Raw genomic sequence first — 19,873 nt, forward strand, 5'->3', positions numbered from 1 at the left:
TAATGTGGAATTTTACTATGGTGAGCTTTTTTTTCTAATTATTTATTTAAAAAAAAATGATTTTGCATTTAAGTTTACTTTTTGTTGAAATGCTCTTGGCTTCTTTGTACTTAATAAAAGTTTCCACTGTTCTAGCTAACTTAAATTCCTTAAATGCAGTTTTTTTTCATGATAACCTCAACCCTACGGGGCACATTTATTAATCCACGAATGTCCGAAAAGCGTCCGAATGTGTTTTTTTCGTAATGATCGGTATTTTGCGACTTTTTCGAGCGCTCAATACGAAAGTCGCGACAATTTGCGAAAGTCGTACTGTCTATGAAAATGTCGCGACAATTCTCGAAATTTGTAATGGCAATGAAAAAGTCACGACAATTCACGAAAGTCATAATGGCTATGAAAAAGTTGCGTCAATTCGTGAAAGTCGTACAGGCTATGAAAAAGCCGCAACAATTCGCGCAAGTCGTAACGGCTACGAAAAAGTTGCAAAAAATACGAAAAAGTCGCAAAATGTTTGTTTTCCAATCCATATTTTTCCCATTCGGATTCGGATTCGTGGATTAGTAAATCAGCCCCTAAAACTTATATTACAATATAAAGGTAAAACTTTGCAACAGATTCCCTGTTTTATAAATGGAATAAAAATAATTATAATAATAATAAAAGGTTTGCCCCAGTTGTAGTAATTCCATGCCAAAGGTTATGTATTCTCAAATATTAATGCTGTGATATACAAGATTTACATAGAGTATGTATGGTTTACATAGAGAACAAACATTTTGTATTTTTATATTATTATTATATAATTACATTGTATTTAGCCATAATGTGGTTTTCATAAAAAGTTTGCCATTACTCCACCTGACCTGAATCTAATCCTTTTATCTTTGTCTTATAATGAGCAGTGCCATTTATTTCTATACTTTCAGGCAATGCTAAAGTTTGGTAAGGAGCAGTCATGAGTTGAATTGAAAGAACCTTCCAAGCAAATGGCACGTTTGATAAAGAAGTTTCATACAGCTGGATATGGGATATCATCCATTTGCAAGACGTGTAAGATGTGGAATTTATTTGTGCAGTAATGTATATTATATTATTTTCTATAGTGTATTAGCCTCTTGAAACTGAACTACCATTTTACAATTTTTATAAAAGCAATATAATTAACAAACACTTGATTTTCTGGCCTATACATGGTGATATATTTGGTATATATCTCCCTGGCCTCCTTGCAGAGTCTTTAAAATGTTCTTTCCACCAGTGACACAGAAGCAGAACTTGTAAAATATAGTAAAAGGTTAATGTTCTGTGCTCCAGGAAGAGCAAAGGGCCTACCCAGAGCAGGGCACTTTCCTTGTACCCTAGCAGGACAGTACAACTCTGTGGGGCCGATTTACTAATCCACAAATGGATCGAAAGCGTCCGAATGCGTTTTTTTCGCAATGATTGGTATTTTGCGATTTTTTTTCCTCGCCGTATCGACTTTTGCGTAAATTGTCACGACTTTTTCGTACCCGTTACGACTTGCACGAATTTTCGCGACTTTTTCGGCGCCGTTTACGAGCACTCAATACAAAAAAGTCACGACAATTTGCTCAAGTCGTAATGGCTACGAAAAAGTCGCGACAATTCGCACAAGTCGTAACAGCTACGAAAAAGTCACAATGGCGATGAAAAAATCGCAAAAAATACGAAAAAGTCGCAAAATGTTGCAATTTCCAATCCGTTTTTTTCCCTTTCGGGATTTGGATTCGTGGATTAGTAAATCAGCATGTGTATGTAATCTGATATTAAAACAATATTACTTATTTGAAGATATATATATATAGTGAAATGCCTAGACCTACAGTACTCTTTATTTTATTAACAATACAATATGAATAAAGTTCAGTTACTAAGAAAGTATTAATCTATAATCATTAATTAATTACAATTAATCTACTGCCACGTTAAATTAAAAAGTTTAACAAGTTGTACTGAATCTTCTTTATTTAAGAGTGTACAGCGATAGTAGCTTTTTGTTCCTTGTGTTTTTTTTTTCTACAAAACTTTCTATAGGTGTTTTTAGGAAAAAACATAAATAGTAAAAGGTATCTTTGTCTTAATGAAATAAAGATGATTTTCCTATTCTTTTAAACCCCATATACACTTTATATTTTGATGATTTTTGTAGCACAAATATGAAGAAAACATTTTAAATCAAGGATCTGCATTACAGAACAAAATGGTTAGAAAAAAAAAGAACTGAAAAGAAAATCGATGTTTGGTGTTGAATGAAGTTGAATAAAAGAACAAGACACAATATACAACTGCGATTTTATTTTAAAAAAATTGTTAAAGTATTGAATAATGCATTGAAAAGACTAACACAATAAAAGCATAGTTGATGTTTTCTTTTTTTTTTCCAGAGTAAATAACAGTTTCTATAGTTCTGCCATTGATAGACGCCACATCAGGGCATAAACAATATGTTTATGTTCCTGGTTCTGCAGTTGCAAAATAGAAAATACCTTCAAGGAATAGTTTTGTGAAGTTTAAATGTGATAAAGGAGCAGAAAGGATTTTTTAGTACAAATTAAATTAAAACTCTTATATACAGCGGCATTTTTCTCACAAACACAATCATTTTTGTTCAATGATAAAAAAAAAAAAACCCCTACAGTTGAGAACACAGAGTGCACCAAAAATAACACTTTCTCGAGTGCATAATAAAAGTTTCTGTGATTCGTTTTTCTAAGAAGGTTATTTCATATGTGCATTTATCTCAACAGAATGCCCTTTTCATATATGAATGATATTCTTAAGAACCCTGTTCTACAAGATCAACAACAGTAAACCTAAAGCAGACATTGTTCATTCTACCCAATTGAAAACATGTTATAATATATATCTTGACTGATGAAAGTACACAAAAATACACATTATAGTACTGAAAAGAACCCATTTACATGGATGCTTTTACTTAGCGGAGCTTATACACAAACAGAAGCACTAGAAACAAAGACCAAAGTAAATATTGATGGCAAAATAGCCAGTACAAAAGAAAATTAAACTTTAATTGAAAATGGTGTATCAAAGCTTAATTTCTCTAGCAATTCAAGTTCTGAAATGTAGATCCAAGTCCATAAAAATACTTAAGCTTACAGTATATAAACACATACTTTTGTGTATTAATTTACACTTTTTTTGTTAATATCTACAAATGTGAGGGGCTGATTTACTAATCCACGAACGGTCCGAAGGCGTCCGAATGCGTTTTTTTCGTAATGATCGGTATTTTGCGATTTTTTCGGAAATTGTCACGACTTTTTCGTAGCCATTACGACTGTTTCGCAAAATGTCGCGACTTTTTCGTAGCGTTACGACTTGCGCGAATTGTCGCGACTTTTTCGTAGCCTTCGCGCCCAGTACGAAAGTTTCGGATTTATTCAAGCTTCAGTATCGTGAGTTTTCTTGGGCCAGGTTGGAGCTGCAGAGTGCCATTGAGTCCTATGGGAGACTTTCCTTGGGCCGGGTTGGAGCTGCAGAGTGCCATTGAGCCCTATGGGAGGCTTTCCTTGGGCCGGGTTGGAGCTGCAGAGTGCCATTGAGCCCTATGGAAGACTTTCCTTGGGCCGGGTTGGAGCTGCAGAGTGCCATTGAGCCCTATGGGAGACTTTCCTTGGGCCGGGTTGGAGCTGCAGAGTGCCATTGAGCCCTATGGGAGACTTTCCTTGGGCCGGGTTGGAGCTGCAGAGTGCCATTGAGCCCTATGGGAGACTTTCCTTGGGCCGGGTTGGAGCTGCAGAGTGCCATTGAGCCCTATGGGAGACTTTCCTTGGGCCGGGTTGGAGCTGCAGAGTGCCATTGAGCCCTATGGGAGACTTTCCTTGGGCCGGGTTGGAGCTGCAGAGTGCCATTGAGCCCTATGGGAGACTTTCCTTGGGCCGGGTTGGAGCTGCAGAGTGCCATTGAGCCCTATGGAAGACTTTCCTTGGGCCGGGTTGGAGCTGCAGAGTGCCATTGAGCCCTATGGGAGACTTTCCTTGGGCCGGGTTAGAGCTGCAGAGTGCCATTGAGCCCTATGGGAGACTTTCCTTGGGCCAGGTTGGAGCTGCAGAGTGCCATTGAGCCCTATGGGAGACTTTCCTTGGGCCGGGTTGGAGCTGCAGAGTGCCATTGAGCCCTATGGGAGGCTTTCCTTGGGCCGGGTTGAAGCTGCAGAGTGCCATTGAGCCCTATGGGAGACTTTCCTTGGGCCAGGTTGGAGCTGCAGGGTGCCATTGAGCCCTATGGAAGACTTTCCTTGGGCCGGGTTGGAGCTGCAGAGTGCCATTGAGCCCTATGGGAGACTTTCCTTGGGCCAGGTTGGAGCTGCAGAGTGCCATTGAGTCCTATGGGAGGCTTTCCTTGGGCCGGGTTGGAGCTGCAGAGTGCCATTGAGCCCTATGGGAGACTTTCCTTGGGCCGGGTTGGAGCTGCAGAGTGCCATTGAGTCCTATGGGAGGGTTCCAAAATCATGCTAAGTCTTAAAGTTTTGCCCGCAGTTTACGAGCGCTCAATACGAAAAAGTCGCAACAAGATACGAGCAAATCGTAATGGCTACAAAAAGTCGTGACAATTCGCGCAAGTCGTAATGGTTACGAAAAAGTCATGACAATTTATGAAAGTCGTAACGGCGACGAAAAAATATTAAAATAGGAAAAAGTCGCAAAATGTTTGTTTTACAATCGGAATTTTTCCAATTCGGATTCATGGGTTAGTAAATCAGCCCCTATATGTATGTAGTTTTCAGGTTAGTGGTCACTTTGATTTTCTTTCTTTATTTGTATTAGTGCACTATGTACACAACTCTTTGCATTTTCCTCATTCAAAACCAGGAACATGTAATTATACTTAAATAGGTAATCATATAAAGAAAATTGTATATACATAACACATTAGAGTAATTTCTGTAGAGGATATTAAGGTGTTCCTTGTAGCATAGGGTTCCACACATACAGTTCTTTAAAATGTAATTTGATGATCCTTGAAATTGGTTCTATGTATAGTAGTGTGATGTGATTCATCTGTGATGAATTCTTTTGAAGCTTGAATGGTATATCCCCCAGCAGAGATATCCTTCAACTGGCATTTGTAAAGCTTTAGTTTCAAATTCATCTTAAGGTGACACTATAAAAAAAAATTAAACGTTATCTAAATTTAATAAAGACATTTCTATAGAAATTATGTAGGCTGCACTTTGGCGTTACTTTGCAAGTCAACTGAGAAACGATAACCAAAGCTTGGATTCATAGAGAATGTATTTGTAAAGTTACAAAACAGAATGAAATATTTTGGTCAAACAGATTAACTGGAGTTGAAATGAGTGAACTAATTCATCCTCACTGATATTTAGAGATGAGATGAGCATGTTTCAATTTTAGATGGAGATTTACAGAAAACAATTGCATTAAACTGACCAAATTGTTTTGTTATGTCTTTTAAATGCATTTATATCTCATAAACCTATAGAGTATAAATATGAATGTATATAAAATATATTAAATATTATATTGAATTAAACATACCTTCTATTGCTTATCTTCTTTGATAATGGAAAATTATTACCAAATCACCTGAAAATGGTTATTGATATATTCAAATTATATTCAAAGAGCTTTACATAGAATCATTCACATTGGTTTCTGTCCTAGTTTCACTTACAATCTAATTTGTCTACCACAGTAGCACACACACACCAACAACAACAAACACAAACTAGTCAAAATCAATTTCACCTACATTTTATTTGGCTATGGAATCCTTTTTGCATACTTTTGAAATCTTTCCACCTGGCCTTGTCCCTCTCACTATTTCATTTAGAATAACATTCACTCACACACGCCTCCTTCTTTTATCTCCTTTGAATTTATCTGCTTCATTTGCAATACATTTGCTTATCCAAATATTAATCACACTACAGGTTTGGGACCTGTTATCCAGAATGCTCAGGACCTGGGGTTTTCCAGATAAGGGACCTCTCCATAAGTTAAATCTGCTAAAAATCATTTAAATATTGAATAAACCCAAATAGATTGTTTTGCCCCCAATAAGGATTAAGTATATTTTAGTTGGGATCAAGTACAGGTACTGTTTTATTATTACAGAGAAAAGGGAATCATTTAACCATTAAATAAACCCAATAGGGCTGTTCTGCCCCCAATAAGGGGTAATTATATCTTAGTTGGGATCAAGTACAGGTACTGTTTTATTATTACAGAGAAAGGGGAATCATTTAACCATGAAATAAACCCAATAGGGCTGTTCTGCCCCAATAAGGGGTAATTATATCTTAGTTGGGATCAAGTACAGGTACTGTTTTATTATTACAGAGAAAAGGGAATCATTTAACCATTAAATAAACCCAATAGGGCTGTTCTGCCCCCAATAAGGGGTAATTATATCTTAGTTGGGATCAAGTACAGTTACTGTTTTATTATTACAGAGAAAAGGGAATCATTTAACCATTAAATAAACCCAATAGGGCTGTTCTGCCCCCAATAAGTGGTAATTATATCTTAGTTGGGATCAAGTACAGGTACTGTTTTATTATTACAGAGAAAAAGGAAATCATTTTTAAAAATTAGAATGATTTGCTTATAATGGAGTCTATGGGAGATGGCCTTTTCATAGTTTAGAACTTTCTGGATAACAGGTTTCTGGATAAGGGACCCCATACCTGTACTACAACAAATTATTAGTCTTGTTAATAATTAACCTTCTTTATATTATCTCTCTTACTATTAGTTTTGTGTTCTCTACATTTTTTCTGTCCTTTTGTATTATATATACAATCTTCTCTCCCTCCTACATTATCCTGCACCGATAATAATACTTTTTATGATATAAAGGGACAGATTTACAAAAACTTAAACATTTCTAATTTTTTAAAATTCGAATAAACTCGTTTTCACAAATGTCTGGTATTCACTAAAAATCTGAAATGAAAAAGTTGCATAAAACTCAAGAAAATTCAGAATTTTTTGTAAAACTGACTTTTTCGAATTCTCTCCCCCCCCCCAAAAAAAAACAGTGTCAAAATTCTAAAACTTTTAAAGTTTCAAAGCATAAGAAGGATCCTACAGGGAAGGGACATCTGTCATTGACTTCTACATGATCTCGGCAAGTTTAGCTGCTGAAATTCCAAACTGGAGATTTGCTGAACAAAAAGCTAAATAATAAAAAAAACACAAACAAAAAAGAAGGCCGACTGTAAATTTCCACAGAATATCACCCTCTACATTATACTAAAAGTTAATTTAAAGGTGAACAACCCCTTTAAAACTGATTTATAAAAAGCAAAGTTAATATAGATTCACGAATAATTCCAAAAGCAAGTTTTACTTTAATTTCCAAATGGCTAGATGTCATTCCAAGTGGGTAGCACTTATCATAGCAGTCAAATGTTCTTGACAGAATATAATAACAAATATGTATTTCAAATTTCAGAAAGCAGTGAAATCACATATCATTTCTCTTTAAATAGGTTCCACCTCTATGTTTTATCACTAAGGGGCCCATTTACTAAGGTTTTTGGAGAAAAGTAAATTTTTTTTTTTAGATTTACATTTCTTGGCAGTATATCATTGTTTAGCATTTTTCAAAATGTATAAAACGTTATGTGACCTTTTTTGACTGACAAAAAGTAGTCCAGGTTTAAGCTGGCAAGAACCATGAGTCTTATGAAATCTTAGAATAGTAGAGGAATAAAATAGTCAGTGATAGCCCGTCCTTGACACATTTTCGAGGGGAAGTTAATCCCATCATTGTTTTCCATTTCACCCAATTTTTAATTCAAACTTAAACACATAATTGTTTTCCAATAATTTTTTTCAGCTCAAAAAAATGGTGATTTTCGGACAATAACCTCAATATTTTGTTTGACCCAACCAACATTATTATGACATATAATAAGTGATTGTGTATTATTTGAAAAAATACCAAGTCGAGTTTATATGAGTTTCAAAGTCAGAAAAAAATCTAGTTTTAGTAAATCTGCCCCTATGTATTCATTTATAGAACTTTATAGAAATTGGAAATTGATATAATAATAATAATAATAATAATACTAATAATAATAATAATCAAATATAATAATAAAGCTTTTGATAACTAATTTTAACTGTGACATAATCTCTTATATCTATAGAAAGTATATCTAATTGCAGTTCTTAGATATTTTCTTTTTAGCTGCAACCCTTGTTTATCTGACAAAGTCCATATTTTATGCTTGAACATGTCTCAAAAGCTTGATTGCTTAAAAACTGGAACACAGCACTATTGCATTCTATTCATAATTTTCAATCAACTTTCAAAATAAATTGAACAAGTTGAATTGTAGAAAACACTTGGATTTTACCAGAACAATTTCGATTAACTTCTAAACCAGTGATCCAGTGGCTCGTAAGCAACATGTTGCTCCCCAACCCCTTGGATGTTGCTCTCAGTGCCCCCAAACCAGGTAGTTATTTTTGAGTTCCTGACTTGGGGGCAAGTTTTGGTTGAATAAAAACAAGATTTCCTACCAAATAAAGCCCCCTGTAAGCTGAGAGTGTGCATAGAGGCTGCCTAATAGCCAATCTTAGCCGTTATTTGGCACCTCCATGAACTTTTATGGTGCTTGAGTTGCTCTCCAAGTCTTTTTACATTTGTCTGCGGCTCATGAGTAAGAAAGGTTGGGGACCCCTGTTCTAAATTAACTTGCCAACTCTTAAATTCCAAATTTTTACATTTTGGGTTTTTTTTTAATTTCAATACATTTTGAACATTCAAATTTCTGTAAGACTATATTTTGTATTACTATTATATCTAACATATTATATGAATAACTGCTGATATTGTTTATTGTTTGCAATGTTAATAATGTGAGGCTTGTCTTTTGCAGTGTGTTATTGTTGGCTTTTATATGCTATGGGGCACATTTACTAAATTTCAATTAAGCATTTATGAGATAAATTCGTATTTTTTCTAACTTATAGAACATTTTGTAATGTATGCGAAAATTTTGTTAAAATTCCACTACTGTTCTTGGTTTTCGTTAAAGTTCCATACTTTGTGCAAAGACTATGAACATTTCAGAATTCATTAAAGCTTTGGTTAAACTTTCATCAGGACTATCTTTTCACCAGGTTGGATCTGTCGAGTGCCATTGAGTCCTATGGAAGGCTTCCAAAACCAGACATTGAAGGATTCAAAGCTAGAAAGGTTTTTGTGGTTTAACAAACTTTTCGGAACGCAATTACGATATTTTCATATGACCGTTAAAAGCATTTTCTTGACATTTTAGAACATCAGAAATTATTGTGGTTACTCTGAATTTTGAATTTTTACCATATCATATTTTAAGCCCCCAAAAAATCAGATTTTAGTAAATGTGCCCCTATGTGTATCTTTGTGGTAATGAGACTGCAAACATGAATGCACAAAAAGTAACTAATTAAATATACAGGGGGAATAGTGGATGCATTGTAGAGTTAACAGGCAGTAAAATATGGATTTGCAACTGGTAGGTATAAGGAGCTCTAAAACTGACACACTAGTTATACTAATTTTCTTACATTTTACCATCAGTCTTGCCTTTAACAACTTATTAAAAACTCTCCTCCTCATCCTGGTCTGTACAATTCATTTAAATTCAACATTTTCAAAATTGGTGAAGTTTAGGGGGGAATAAGTGTTTACTTGGCTTTATGTAAAGTCACATGGTATTCCTCCAGCTTATCTGTGGTCCTCCTACACACTCAGTCTGCGTGCTTGCACCCATGTAACACATAAACACTCTTACTTTTTATACTAACATGCTTTCTCTTATGCTAACACACAATACAATTTGGGAGGACTTTTTCATACAGCACACATGTAATTTAAGTATATACATACACACACACATACTTTATTCTGTATCAAGTGAATTTTTTATGACAACGTTTATTTTATTTAGCAGTATAATAGCATGGAACTAATCATATTACATATTACTTTTTATTTAATTCTATTTTATATCACATTTTTTGTGATTCTAATGAAATGCAGCTCCACATTGCGTTTTTGAGCCTATAAAAATATTTATTGTACAGTGAGAAAGGTGACACTATAATTTTGAACAAAGTTCTTATGTGCAATCTATTTTATTGCATTTATTGTTTTTATTAGATTTTTTATGAATTTACTGACTTATGCAATTTTCTTGATACTGCATATGTAATTTTTGGGGCCTTCATAGGCTATGTACTTTTGTAATCCTATCCATATTGGACATAAAATTGTTCACAAGTGTATAGGCATTCAAATTCTGCATGTTTTATCTTTGTTCCTACAGAAATGTGACAAGATGCAAGTAAAAAGCAAGCTTTGAAGTGATTTTCAGAAATTTTATACAAATTGCAAATTTTAGCGAAACATTTTATTTTGGAATTAAGTCTAAAACAACTGGCCTTTTCTGAGTTTTTTCCTGAACTGCCACTTGGATGAGTGGTGAAACATTTTCAAGGAAAAAAAACTCTTAATTATACTAGATACTGTATATCATGACCTGGATAATTGAGAATCTTCATAGACATTTTAGTTTGGAATGCAAAGGTACATTTACCCGTTTTATTTTTTTCCCAAAATGTATATTTTCCATAAATATATGCTGACATGGATTTACTTACGTAATTTTGGTTTGTGATCTATGTAAGTATATTTATTGCTGTTGCAGTTCTTTGAAAAGATGAATTACATTGCTGTGGCTTTATATGGAATATAAATCAGGACTTTTTTAAAACTATATTGTGTATTGAGTATTTAGGAGCTATGGGGATATTTTAGGTTTATAATAAAATATGTTTATGATATTTTTTCTATATAATGAAAATGATGTAATTTGTACTTGGTCTTGTGAAATCAAATTAAAATGCATAGTTTAATTTTCCTTTTTAAACTTAAAAGTCACTCCCCCAAAAATATACCAAAAATGAAAGATCCCAAAATGTTCAAAAATGGGCTTGCATTTAATGCAAATGAATTCACTGAACAATGTAATGAAATAGTTTCTCATGTCTTTATTAAAAACAAAACCAAAATAAAAACAGATTACATTAAATTTTTATATATATATACTCAGGATAAATCACAGTGCATGGCAAGAATCCATTAAAACAAGAATTCCTGGCCTCTATTTACAGTATCTACAGAGTAGAGTTAAATTACACACAGTGCAGACATTTTGTACACTATTACACTTTATCATCTTCAAGAATGCATTTTCTGTTTAATTGCATCTTCCCATTATATAAAACAGTGTTACTAAAAAACCATATAAACAAAACTAGTTATTACTAATAATGTTCACACACTAACACACATCTACTTCATAAATTCAGTTTTTTATATAAATGTGTGTGTATGTAATAATTTAGAGAAAATAAAGCAAGATGTAATTAATTAATACAAGCACATATGATAAAAATGTATTTAACAAAAAAGTAATAAAATATTAACCCTTTAGCACTGTTTAAACATAATGTTTAGGTTCTGTTAGGAGCTTTCTTGTTTTAACAAGATGCTTTCATTCATTCAATCATGAATTATTAAAATGAAAGCGGCCCTGCAAATTTACAGTTTTATGTATTATAAAAAGTAACCACAACATATTTCCAAAGGTGTACATAATGTACTAAGCCAAATAGTTGGTTGGTGCAGCTGTGAGAAATTGAATCTTCCTCTTTTCCAAATTTTTCCAAATGTTTTAAAGGAGAAGGAAAGGTAAAAGCTAAGTAAGCTTTATCAGAAAGGTCTATATAAATACAGCCATAAGCACTCACAGAAACGCTGAACACTGGGTCCTCTATCAAAAGAAACACAGGATTTCTTGTCTCCTTTTTTATAAACATGTTCTTAAGATATCAATCCTAAAAATAAGTGGCTCAGTTATGTGGTAACACGAGGGGGAATGAATATGAGCACCAGTGTATATAATCCCCAGGCTCCCTTTCAAAAATAAATACAAATGAAGTGATAATGAGCTCACCCAATAAATTATGTGGTCTGGGTATATACACCCCGGACCCTCCACCTCCAACACACGACTTTAAAACAGTCCTGGCAATGTTATTGGGAAATACACTCACCAAAGACAAGTGGTGGTCCAGGTACAGCGCCCTGAACCCGTAGCCTGTTATTAAATGAACATTAATTTGAAGAGAGATAGCCCTTGGTCCACTAAAACTTGTCTCTATTGTAGAGATCTTAAAACAAAGAAAGTCCTTAGGACTAATAAAGACAAGTTTTAGTGGACCAAGGAGTGCATGCCATCTCTCTTTAAATTGATGTTCTTAGGGTATCTGACTTCCTCTCTCAGAAACATCCTTCATTCCAAAGCCAGAGTCTGTGTAGCTCTCTCCTATCGCCCCTCTCCTGCTTCCCCCTCCCTTAAGAATTCATAAAACTCACTCCCCCTACCCTTAGGAATGTGTGAGCTGAGCAATAACAGCTAGATTGCAAACAGGAAGCTATGAACACCAAGCTAAAATGGCAGCTGCAATCAGAGAAAGCTTCTAGGGCTGTTACTCAGGTATGGTAAAGCTTTCTGCTGAATAACTATAACGTTCTAGGTGGCACTAATATGACAAATCTATTGGCAGTAAAATGCCAAAATGGCTTTTCTTCTCCTTTAATGTAATCAGAAATCCTTACAACTAATCTTCAGAATCTTGCCTTTTTCTAATTTTTATAGATGCTCAGTCAATCCCTCTTTTCAATCATCTAGACGAATGAACTGATTCCAGATATTCCAAAGAAATTTGAATACACTGACTCACAATATGCATGATTTCATTTCAATATTGTTATTTAATAAAATGTCCTTTATTTCTGAAGGGTGCTTATTTGAACATAACTGATCCCCCCCTTCAAATTCAGTGGCATAATTTCTGAAGACATGGTTTACAATAGTCAACTTTCTATAATTATTTTACCTAAGGATGCATTTTTTGATAAGTGAAGTGTTTGGTGATGAGCAACTAATTAGTATGATATGAGTGGGTTTCTTATCCAATATATAAAGATTAATCAAAAGGTATTAAAGGACCCCGGGCATTGGACATCAAGAAACAATTCAAATTAAAAAAAAAAGTGTAAATCCTACTCCATGGGGCACATTTACTAATCCACGAATCCGAATCACGAATGGGAAAAAATCGTATTGGAAACGAAAATTTCGGAAGATCGCAAATATCACGAAAATGCTTACGAAAAAATCGTATTAGTCACGAATTTTCGTACCGAACAATTGTAAACAGCGGTAAAACCTTTCCGTTTCCGAAAAAGTCGTGCGCCGTCCAAAAAAGTTGTGCGCTGTACGAAAAAGTCGTGCGCTGTACGAAAAAGTCGTGCGGATGCCCGAAAAAAACGGCGAAAATATGCTCGGAGCGCTCGCATGAACGGTCGGCCGTTCGTGCCTTTGTAAATGTGCCCCCATATATATATATTATGAACTGCCTGAAAATATATACTTTTTTAAATTGAATTATTACTGAACTCAGAAGAACCAAAAAGATAAATTGCTCTGTGTATTTATTGGACTCATCAGGGAAGGTTCAAATATAGTAATATAGATCAGCAGGTTAGTCAATATAGGGCATTATTTGGTGAAAGGGCAAAACTATCAATACTGAATGTTTGGAATAGTATATTGGACCTCCATCCTCTTGTGTCTTTGACTCTTAACTTATTGCAACTGTATTTATCTTGTATCTATCTGTATTTATTGTTATACTTTGTATTTATCTATTATTATCTTAATAATCCCGTTTGTATTAATGTATCCTACTGTACAGCGCTGTGTACATAAGTAGCGCTTTATAAATAAAGATATACATACATATACTGGATAAACCTAGAGGAATAAATAAGAAACAGAAGGGAGGGGACATTTTAATACTATTTCCCATGCCATAAATAAATCGTCTCAAATGTTTCTGCTATTTCCAGCACTTTTTGAGAGCTTGAAACTTACTGCTACAATTTATGCTTTTACAAGAAATGTTACATGATCAGGTATCAACATTAGTTGACATAATTATTACTGTTTAAATGCTGTTACACTTTTATCTGTACAGATACTGTATGGGACCTATTATACAGAAAGCTTGGGACTTGGCATTTTCTAGATAAGGGGCCTTTCCATAATTTACCATACCTATGGTATCACCATACCTTAAATCTACTAAAATATAATTTAAACATTAATTCAACCGAATAGGACTGTTTTGTTTCCAATAAGGATTAATTATATCTTAGTTGTGATCAGGTAAAAGGCACTGTTTTATTATTTAGTAATTTGGAGCTTTCTGGATAATAGATCCCATACCTGTACTGACTAATATTTCACATACAGCTCAAGTTAAAGTGTAGTTTCAATGCCATAATGTTTTATGAAAAAAAAAACCAAAAAACGATACAATGCATCATGAAATGTATATATTTTACCATACTTATAATCAAAGAGATTCACTATAACTATGTGACAAGTTTATGAAAATTGGGCATTTCTGAGGGATTCCCAGTAATCTTTCACTTGTTAAAACTTATTTTTCTACTGCTTTGATGTGAAGTAGTGTACAAAATAAGTTTTTGTTGAGGTTCTGGATTCTTTTTTTCCTATATGGGGTGAGCGCATGTTGATATTAAGATAAAGGAGGCTGCACCCATCAATGCTATATTAACATACTAAAAGTAATGGCAATTCCTTGTACAGGTATAGGACCCGTTATCCAGAATGCTCGGGACCAAGGGTATTCCGGATAAGGGTTCTTTCCGTAATTTGGATCTTCATACCTTAAGTCTACTAAAAAATCAATAAAACATTAATTAAATCCAATAGGGTTGTTTTGCATCCAGTAAGGATTAATTATATCTTAGTTGGGATCAAATACAAGGTACAGTTTTATTATTACAGAGAAAAAGGAAATCAATTTTAAAAATCCTAATTATTTGATTATAATGGAGTCTATGGGAGACAGGCTTTCCGTAATTCAGAGCTTTCTGGATAATGGGTTTCCGGATAAGGGGTCCGATACCTGTATATGCCTAAAGGGACAATCCACTAGTTTTAATATACACATCTGCCCCACAAAATGATCCATAAATAATTCTAATGCCCATCCATTTACTCCATTTTAGATTCTCACTTCTATGACCTATGGAATCTCATTTTATAGAATACAGTACTTTATTTGCATGCTGACAAATACATCCAAAATAATAACTTTGGAAATTATCATTTTAAACAACCCAACCTGTGATTTCTTTTTTTATTCTGCAAGGTCATAAATAAAAGCCATTTTAGGTCAATAAACCATATACAGACACAATAACAGTGCACAATATTGTTGTGCGCAAATGCAAACATGAAAGAAAAAAAATCACTAGGAAGGACACATTACATTTTTAGGTGAATTGTGTTTTATTTATGAAACTTATCTCATAGCCCTTAAGCATACAAATCAATAAATGATATTTGAATACAGACCAAACAAATGATGTCTGGGGCACTGCAATTAAAGTTTTCAGCTTACAAAAATGTGTTACCAAAGGAAAGAAATTGAAATCTTGCCCCTTGTTTGTATTGCAAAATAAAGATAAATGCATCAGGTAGACTATTTCTTACATATTTTACATATATTTTACAGATTTTCCTTAATTTCTATAGAAAAATAATAATATATTTAAAAAATCTGCACAATGCCACAAAATTAGCTCAGAAAAAAAACACAGAATTCTATAAATGTTTACACTAAAATTTCATGTTATTACATTATGTATTGTAGCAATGCCATCAGTTTGGCAACACATAAACGGAAATTAATTTTAAAATTAATAACTGCTGATTTGATGATAAAGTTGATAGATGATCGATTGATTGATAGATAGATGGATGGATAGCCAAATGTATATCATATTTAAGTAGAGAGATAGATTAGACAGATAGATAATTAGATAGATGATAGATAGATAGATAGATAGATAGATAGATAGATAGATAGATAGATAGATAGATAGGTAGAAGAAAAAGAATGAGTGAAGTATTCACAATTACAGTATGGTGAGTAACATATATTACATAAATCTTTAATAATAAATTAATTTAACAGTATTTTATAATATATATATATATATATATATATAGAATTTCACTAAAATATATTTTACTCACAAGTAGGCAGCTTTTCCTTCTTCCAGTTCTTTGCTTTTTCCACTGGAGCCACTTTTCTTTCCACAAATTCTTCTAGTTATACACATTAGTAGGCCACATTGCCTTATAAAAAAGCAACTGACATCTGTCACAACTAAAACAAGTAGAAGTGCAGCCACTGCCAAACCAATAACTGCACCAACTCCAAGTCCGCTGAAAAGTGTATCTTTAAGAGAAAGTATTTATGCAATGTGTTACAAGTCAATCTTATCTCTATGTCCAATTATAACAGAAATAAAATATTATATAATTGTATTTCCATCTATTGATTTTAAAATAAAAGGCTTTTGGTTTAGTGCCCCTATGGATTTTGAAACATGTAGAGATACTTTAGATGATTAGGCTCTATGGGTAATTTGGCAGGTACAGCAAAATACATTTTCTCCTGCAGGTTAGGCCTCATTTTAGGTTTTTGGCAAGGGTAAATAGATATGTACTAGACCACTTTTTTAGCACCTATAGTCCACTACATTATGTAGGGCACAATGGGGGTCCTTAGAAATCTCTTTGCATATTCTTGGTTATTGCTTATTACAAGCATATTGTAATGGAGGGGTTATTTTTACCCACTAAAATGAGGTCTGATAGACACCCAGTTTGTTGTGGGACTACCCAGTGCTTGTTTAATTTTTTTCAAAATTCTCACTTTATTTTTATGGTGAAAAGTATGGTGTTATTTTGTATTAAACAGTGGTGGCTTTGAAATATAATCAGATGGATTCTGCATCAACTATATCCAACAAGTAATTCTTCTAGGAATGTTTTCTATATTTATGTCCAGAAAATATCATCCTTGGGGCAGTTGTATCAACATTCAAATTCAACTTTTTAGCGTAATGTAATTTTTTTGTGTGGCAAAAATCACACAATTGAATTTGCGTTAATGAAAATGCACATAAAACAATACAGCATTTAAAAGCTGGCAAGTTCATACAGAAAAGTTGATGCAGAAGAAGATGTTTTAGCAAAACTTTAGCAATATTCTAGCTATATTCCAATTCCAGTTTTAAAAATTAATTCAAAAATTTGCAGACTGAAAATGATGGGTAGAATGTGAGCAATTTTTTGCAGGAAAAAACACATAAAAGCGACAATCATTGATCTATTTATTGTCAATAGGGTTGAAATCTTTAATAAACTGGGAAAATAAATGTGCTTGAGACAATTTGCATTGCCTTCTGTAGAAACTCGTCAACTTTTACTAACCATTTTTCTGGCGACTTTTCTAATTTTTTCCTTAATCAGTTAGATGTTTGGTGTTTCAGAGAACACTCAACCCTTTTTTGTTGTGTTCACATTTTTTGCCATGTCTTTTCTCGAATCAAGCAATAAAGCCAACTTGATTTTTGATAAATGACCCCCTTAGTAAATTCAAAATATACTAAATAGTATCCCAGAAAGCAGATATAACAAATATGCATTATCTAGTAGGTCATTTATATGGTCAAGTAAATGTGAGACATCCTATTATCTTCTTCCATATTTCAAACATTTAATGAAATTAAAGTAATTTGAGTTTAATAGTACAGGTATAGGACCCGTTATCCAGAATGCTTGGGACCACCAAGGGTATTCCTTATAAGGGGTCTTTCTGTAATTTGAATCTCCATATTTTAAGTCTATAAAAAAATCAATAAAACATTATTTAAACCCAATAGGATTAGTTTGCATCCAATAAGAATTAATTGGGATCAAATACAATGTTCTGTTTTATTACTACATAAAAAAAAGGAAATCCATTTTAAAAATCAGAATTATTTGATTTAAATCAAGTCTATGGGGCTGATTTACTTACCCACGAACGGGTCGAATGGAGTCCGATTGCGTTTTTTTCGTAATGATCGGTATTTTGCGATTTTTTCGTATGTTTTGCGATTTTTTTGGATTCTTTACAAATTTTTCGTTACCAATACGATTTTTGCGTAAAAACGCGAGTTTTCGTATCCTTTACGAAAGTTGCGTAAAAAGTTGCGCATTTTTCGCGTAAGTTTTAACGCTACGAAAAATGCGCAACTTTTTACGCAACTTTCGTAATGGATACGAAAAACTCGCGTTTTTATGCAAAAATCGTATTGGTAACGAAAAATTCGTAAAGAATCCGAAAAAATCGCAAAACATACGAAAAAGTCGCAAAGTGTTCGTTTTCAAGTCGGAACTTTTCCAATTCGGGTCGGATTCGTGGGTTAGTAAATCAGCCCCTAAGAGTAACAGTCTTTCCGTAATTTGGATTTTTCTGGATAATGGGTTTTCAGATAATGGATCCCATACCTGTACAGGTGCTCGGGACCTGGGGTTTACCGGATAAGGGCTCTTTCCATAATTTGGATCTCCATAACTTAAGTCTACTCAAAGGTTATTTAAAAACTAAATAAACCCAATAGGATTGTTTTGCTTCCAATAAGGATTAATTGTATCTTAGTTGGGATCAAGTACAGGTACTGTTTTATTATTACAGAGAAAAGGGAATCATTTAACCATTAAAAAACCCAATAGGGCTGTTCTGCCCCCAATAAGGGGTAATTATATCTTAGTTGGGATCAAGTACAGGTACTGTTTTATTATTACAGAGAAAAGGAAATCATTTAACCATTAAATAAACCCAATAGGGCTGTTCTGCCCCCAATAAGGGGTAATTATATCTTAGTTGGGATCAAGTACAGGTACTGTTTTATTATTACAGAGAAAAGGGAATCATTTAACCATTAAATAAACCCAATAGGGCTGTTCTGCCCCCAATAAGGGGTAATTATATCTTAGTTGGGATCAAGTACAGGTACTGTTTTATTATTACAGAGAAAAGGGAATCATTTAACCATTAAATAAACCCAATAGGGCTGTTCTGCCCCCAATAAGGGGTAATTATATCTTAGTTGGGATCAAGTACAGGTACTGTTTTGTTATTACAGAGAAAAAGAAATGATTTGCTTATAATGGAGTCTATGGGGGACTTCCTTTCCGTAAATTGGAAATTTGTGGATAATGGGTTTCCGGATAATGGATCTGATACCTGTACTACTTTTTTTTATTTGTAGCACTATGCATTGTGGGTAAAAAAAAATCAGAAACTTGCACTGAAATTGCTACTAAAATTGTGCAGCAGGCGTGGTAATATAGATAACAAGTACAAAGGGGATTCAAATCTGACCATGAGCTATTTGCATTGTTAAAAAAAATAAATGTAACCTGCATATTTATGATAGGATGCTTTATATACCATTTTACCCTATATCATCTGTTCATACATAAATACAAACATTTCTTTATTTATGCACTAATATACCTAAAGAAACACTATACCCCAAAACAAAGTAGGTCTCTATAAAATGTATCACCTATATATTCAGCTCATATTTAAAACCCTGCTTCAGCTATATAAACTATTTTAATAAATAATACACTTTCGCATTAGTATTTGCCACTGGATAATAATTAATAGAAAATTACCATTTCCCTTGCTAAGGGTATCTGGGATTATACATTTATTTTTACAGTGAAGAGCACAGGTACATGCTTGGTCAAATCAGAAAATTAATGAGTTCTGTGTTTTGCACCTACAGTATACTACTTCCTGTTATAGTTAGAGCTGCATTATTTCCTGTCAGGTGATCTCTGAAGGAA

General features: G+C 33.6%; 1 protein-coding gene across 5 annotated transcripts in view; it reads right to left on the reverse strand.

The window, feature by feature from the left end:
- Positions 1–19,873, reverse strand: part of ncam2 (neural cell adhesion molecule 2) — a 178,706-nt gene that overhangs the window by 18,015 nt on the left and 140,818 nt on the right. For 3 of the 5 annotated variants that reach the window (XM_012956510.3, XM_012956509.3, NM_001127425.1), the window contains 1 exon segment: positions 16,217–16,421. In XM_012956510.3, coding sequence (XP_012811964.1) covers positions 16,217–16,421 — 205 coding nt within the window. 5 annotated transcript variants of the gene reach the window in all.

Source organism: Xenopus tropicalis, chromosome 2 (genome assembly GCF_000004195.4).
Source record: "Xenopus tropicalis strain Nigerian chromosome 2, UCB_Xtro_10.0, whole genome shotgun sequence".
Lineage (NCBI taxonomy): Eukaryota > Metazoa > Chordata > Amphibia > Anura > Pipidae > Xenopus > Xenopus tropicalis.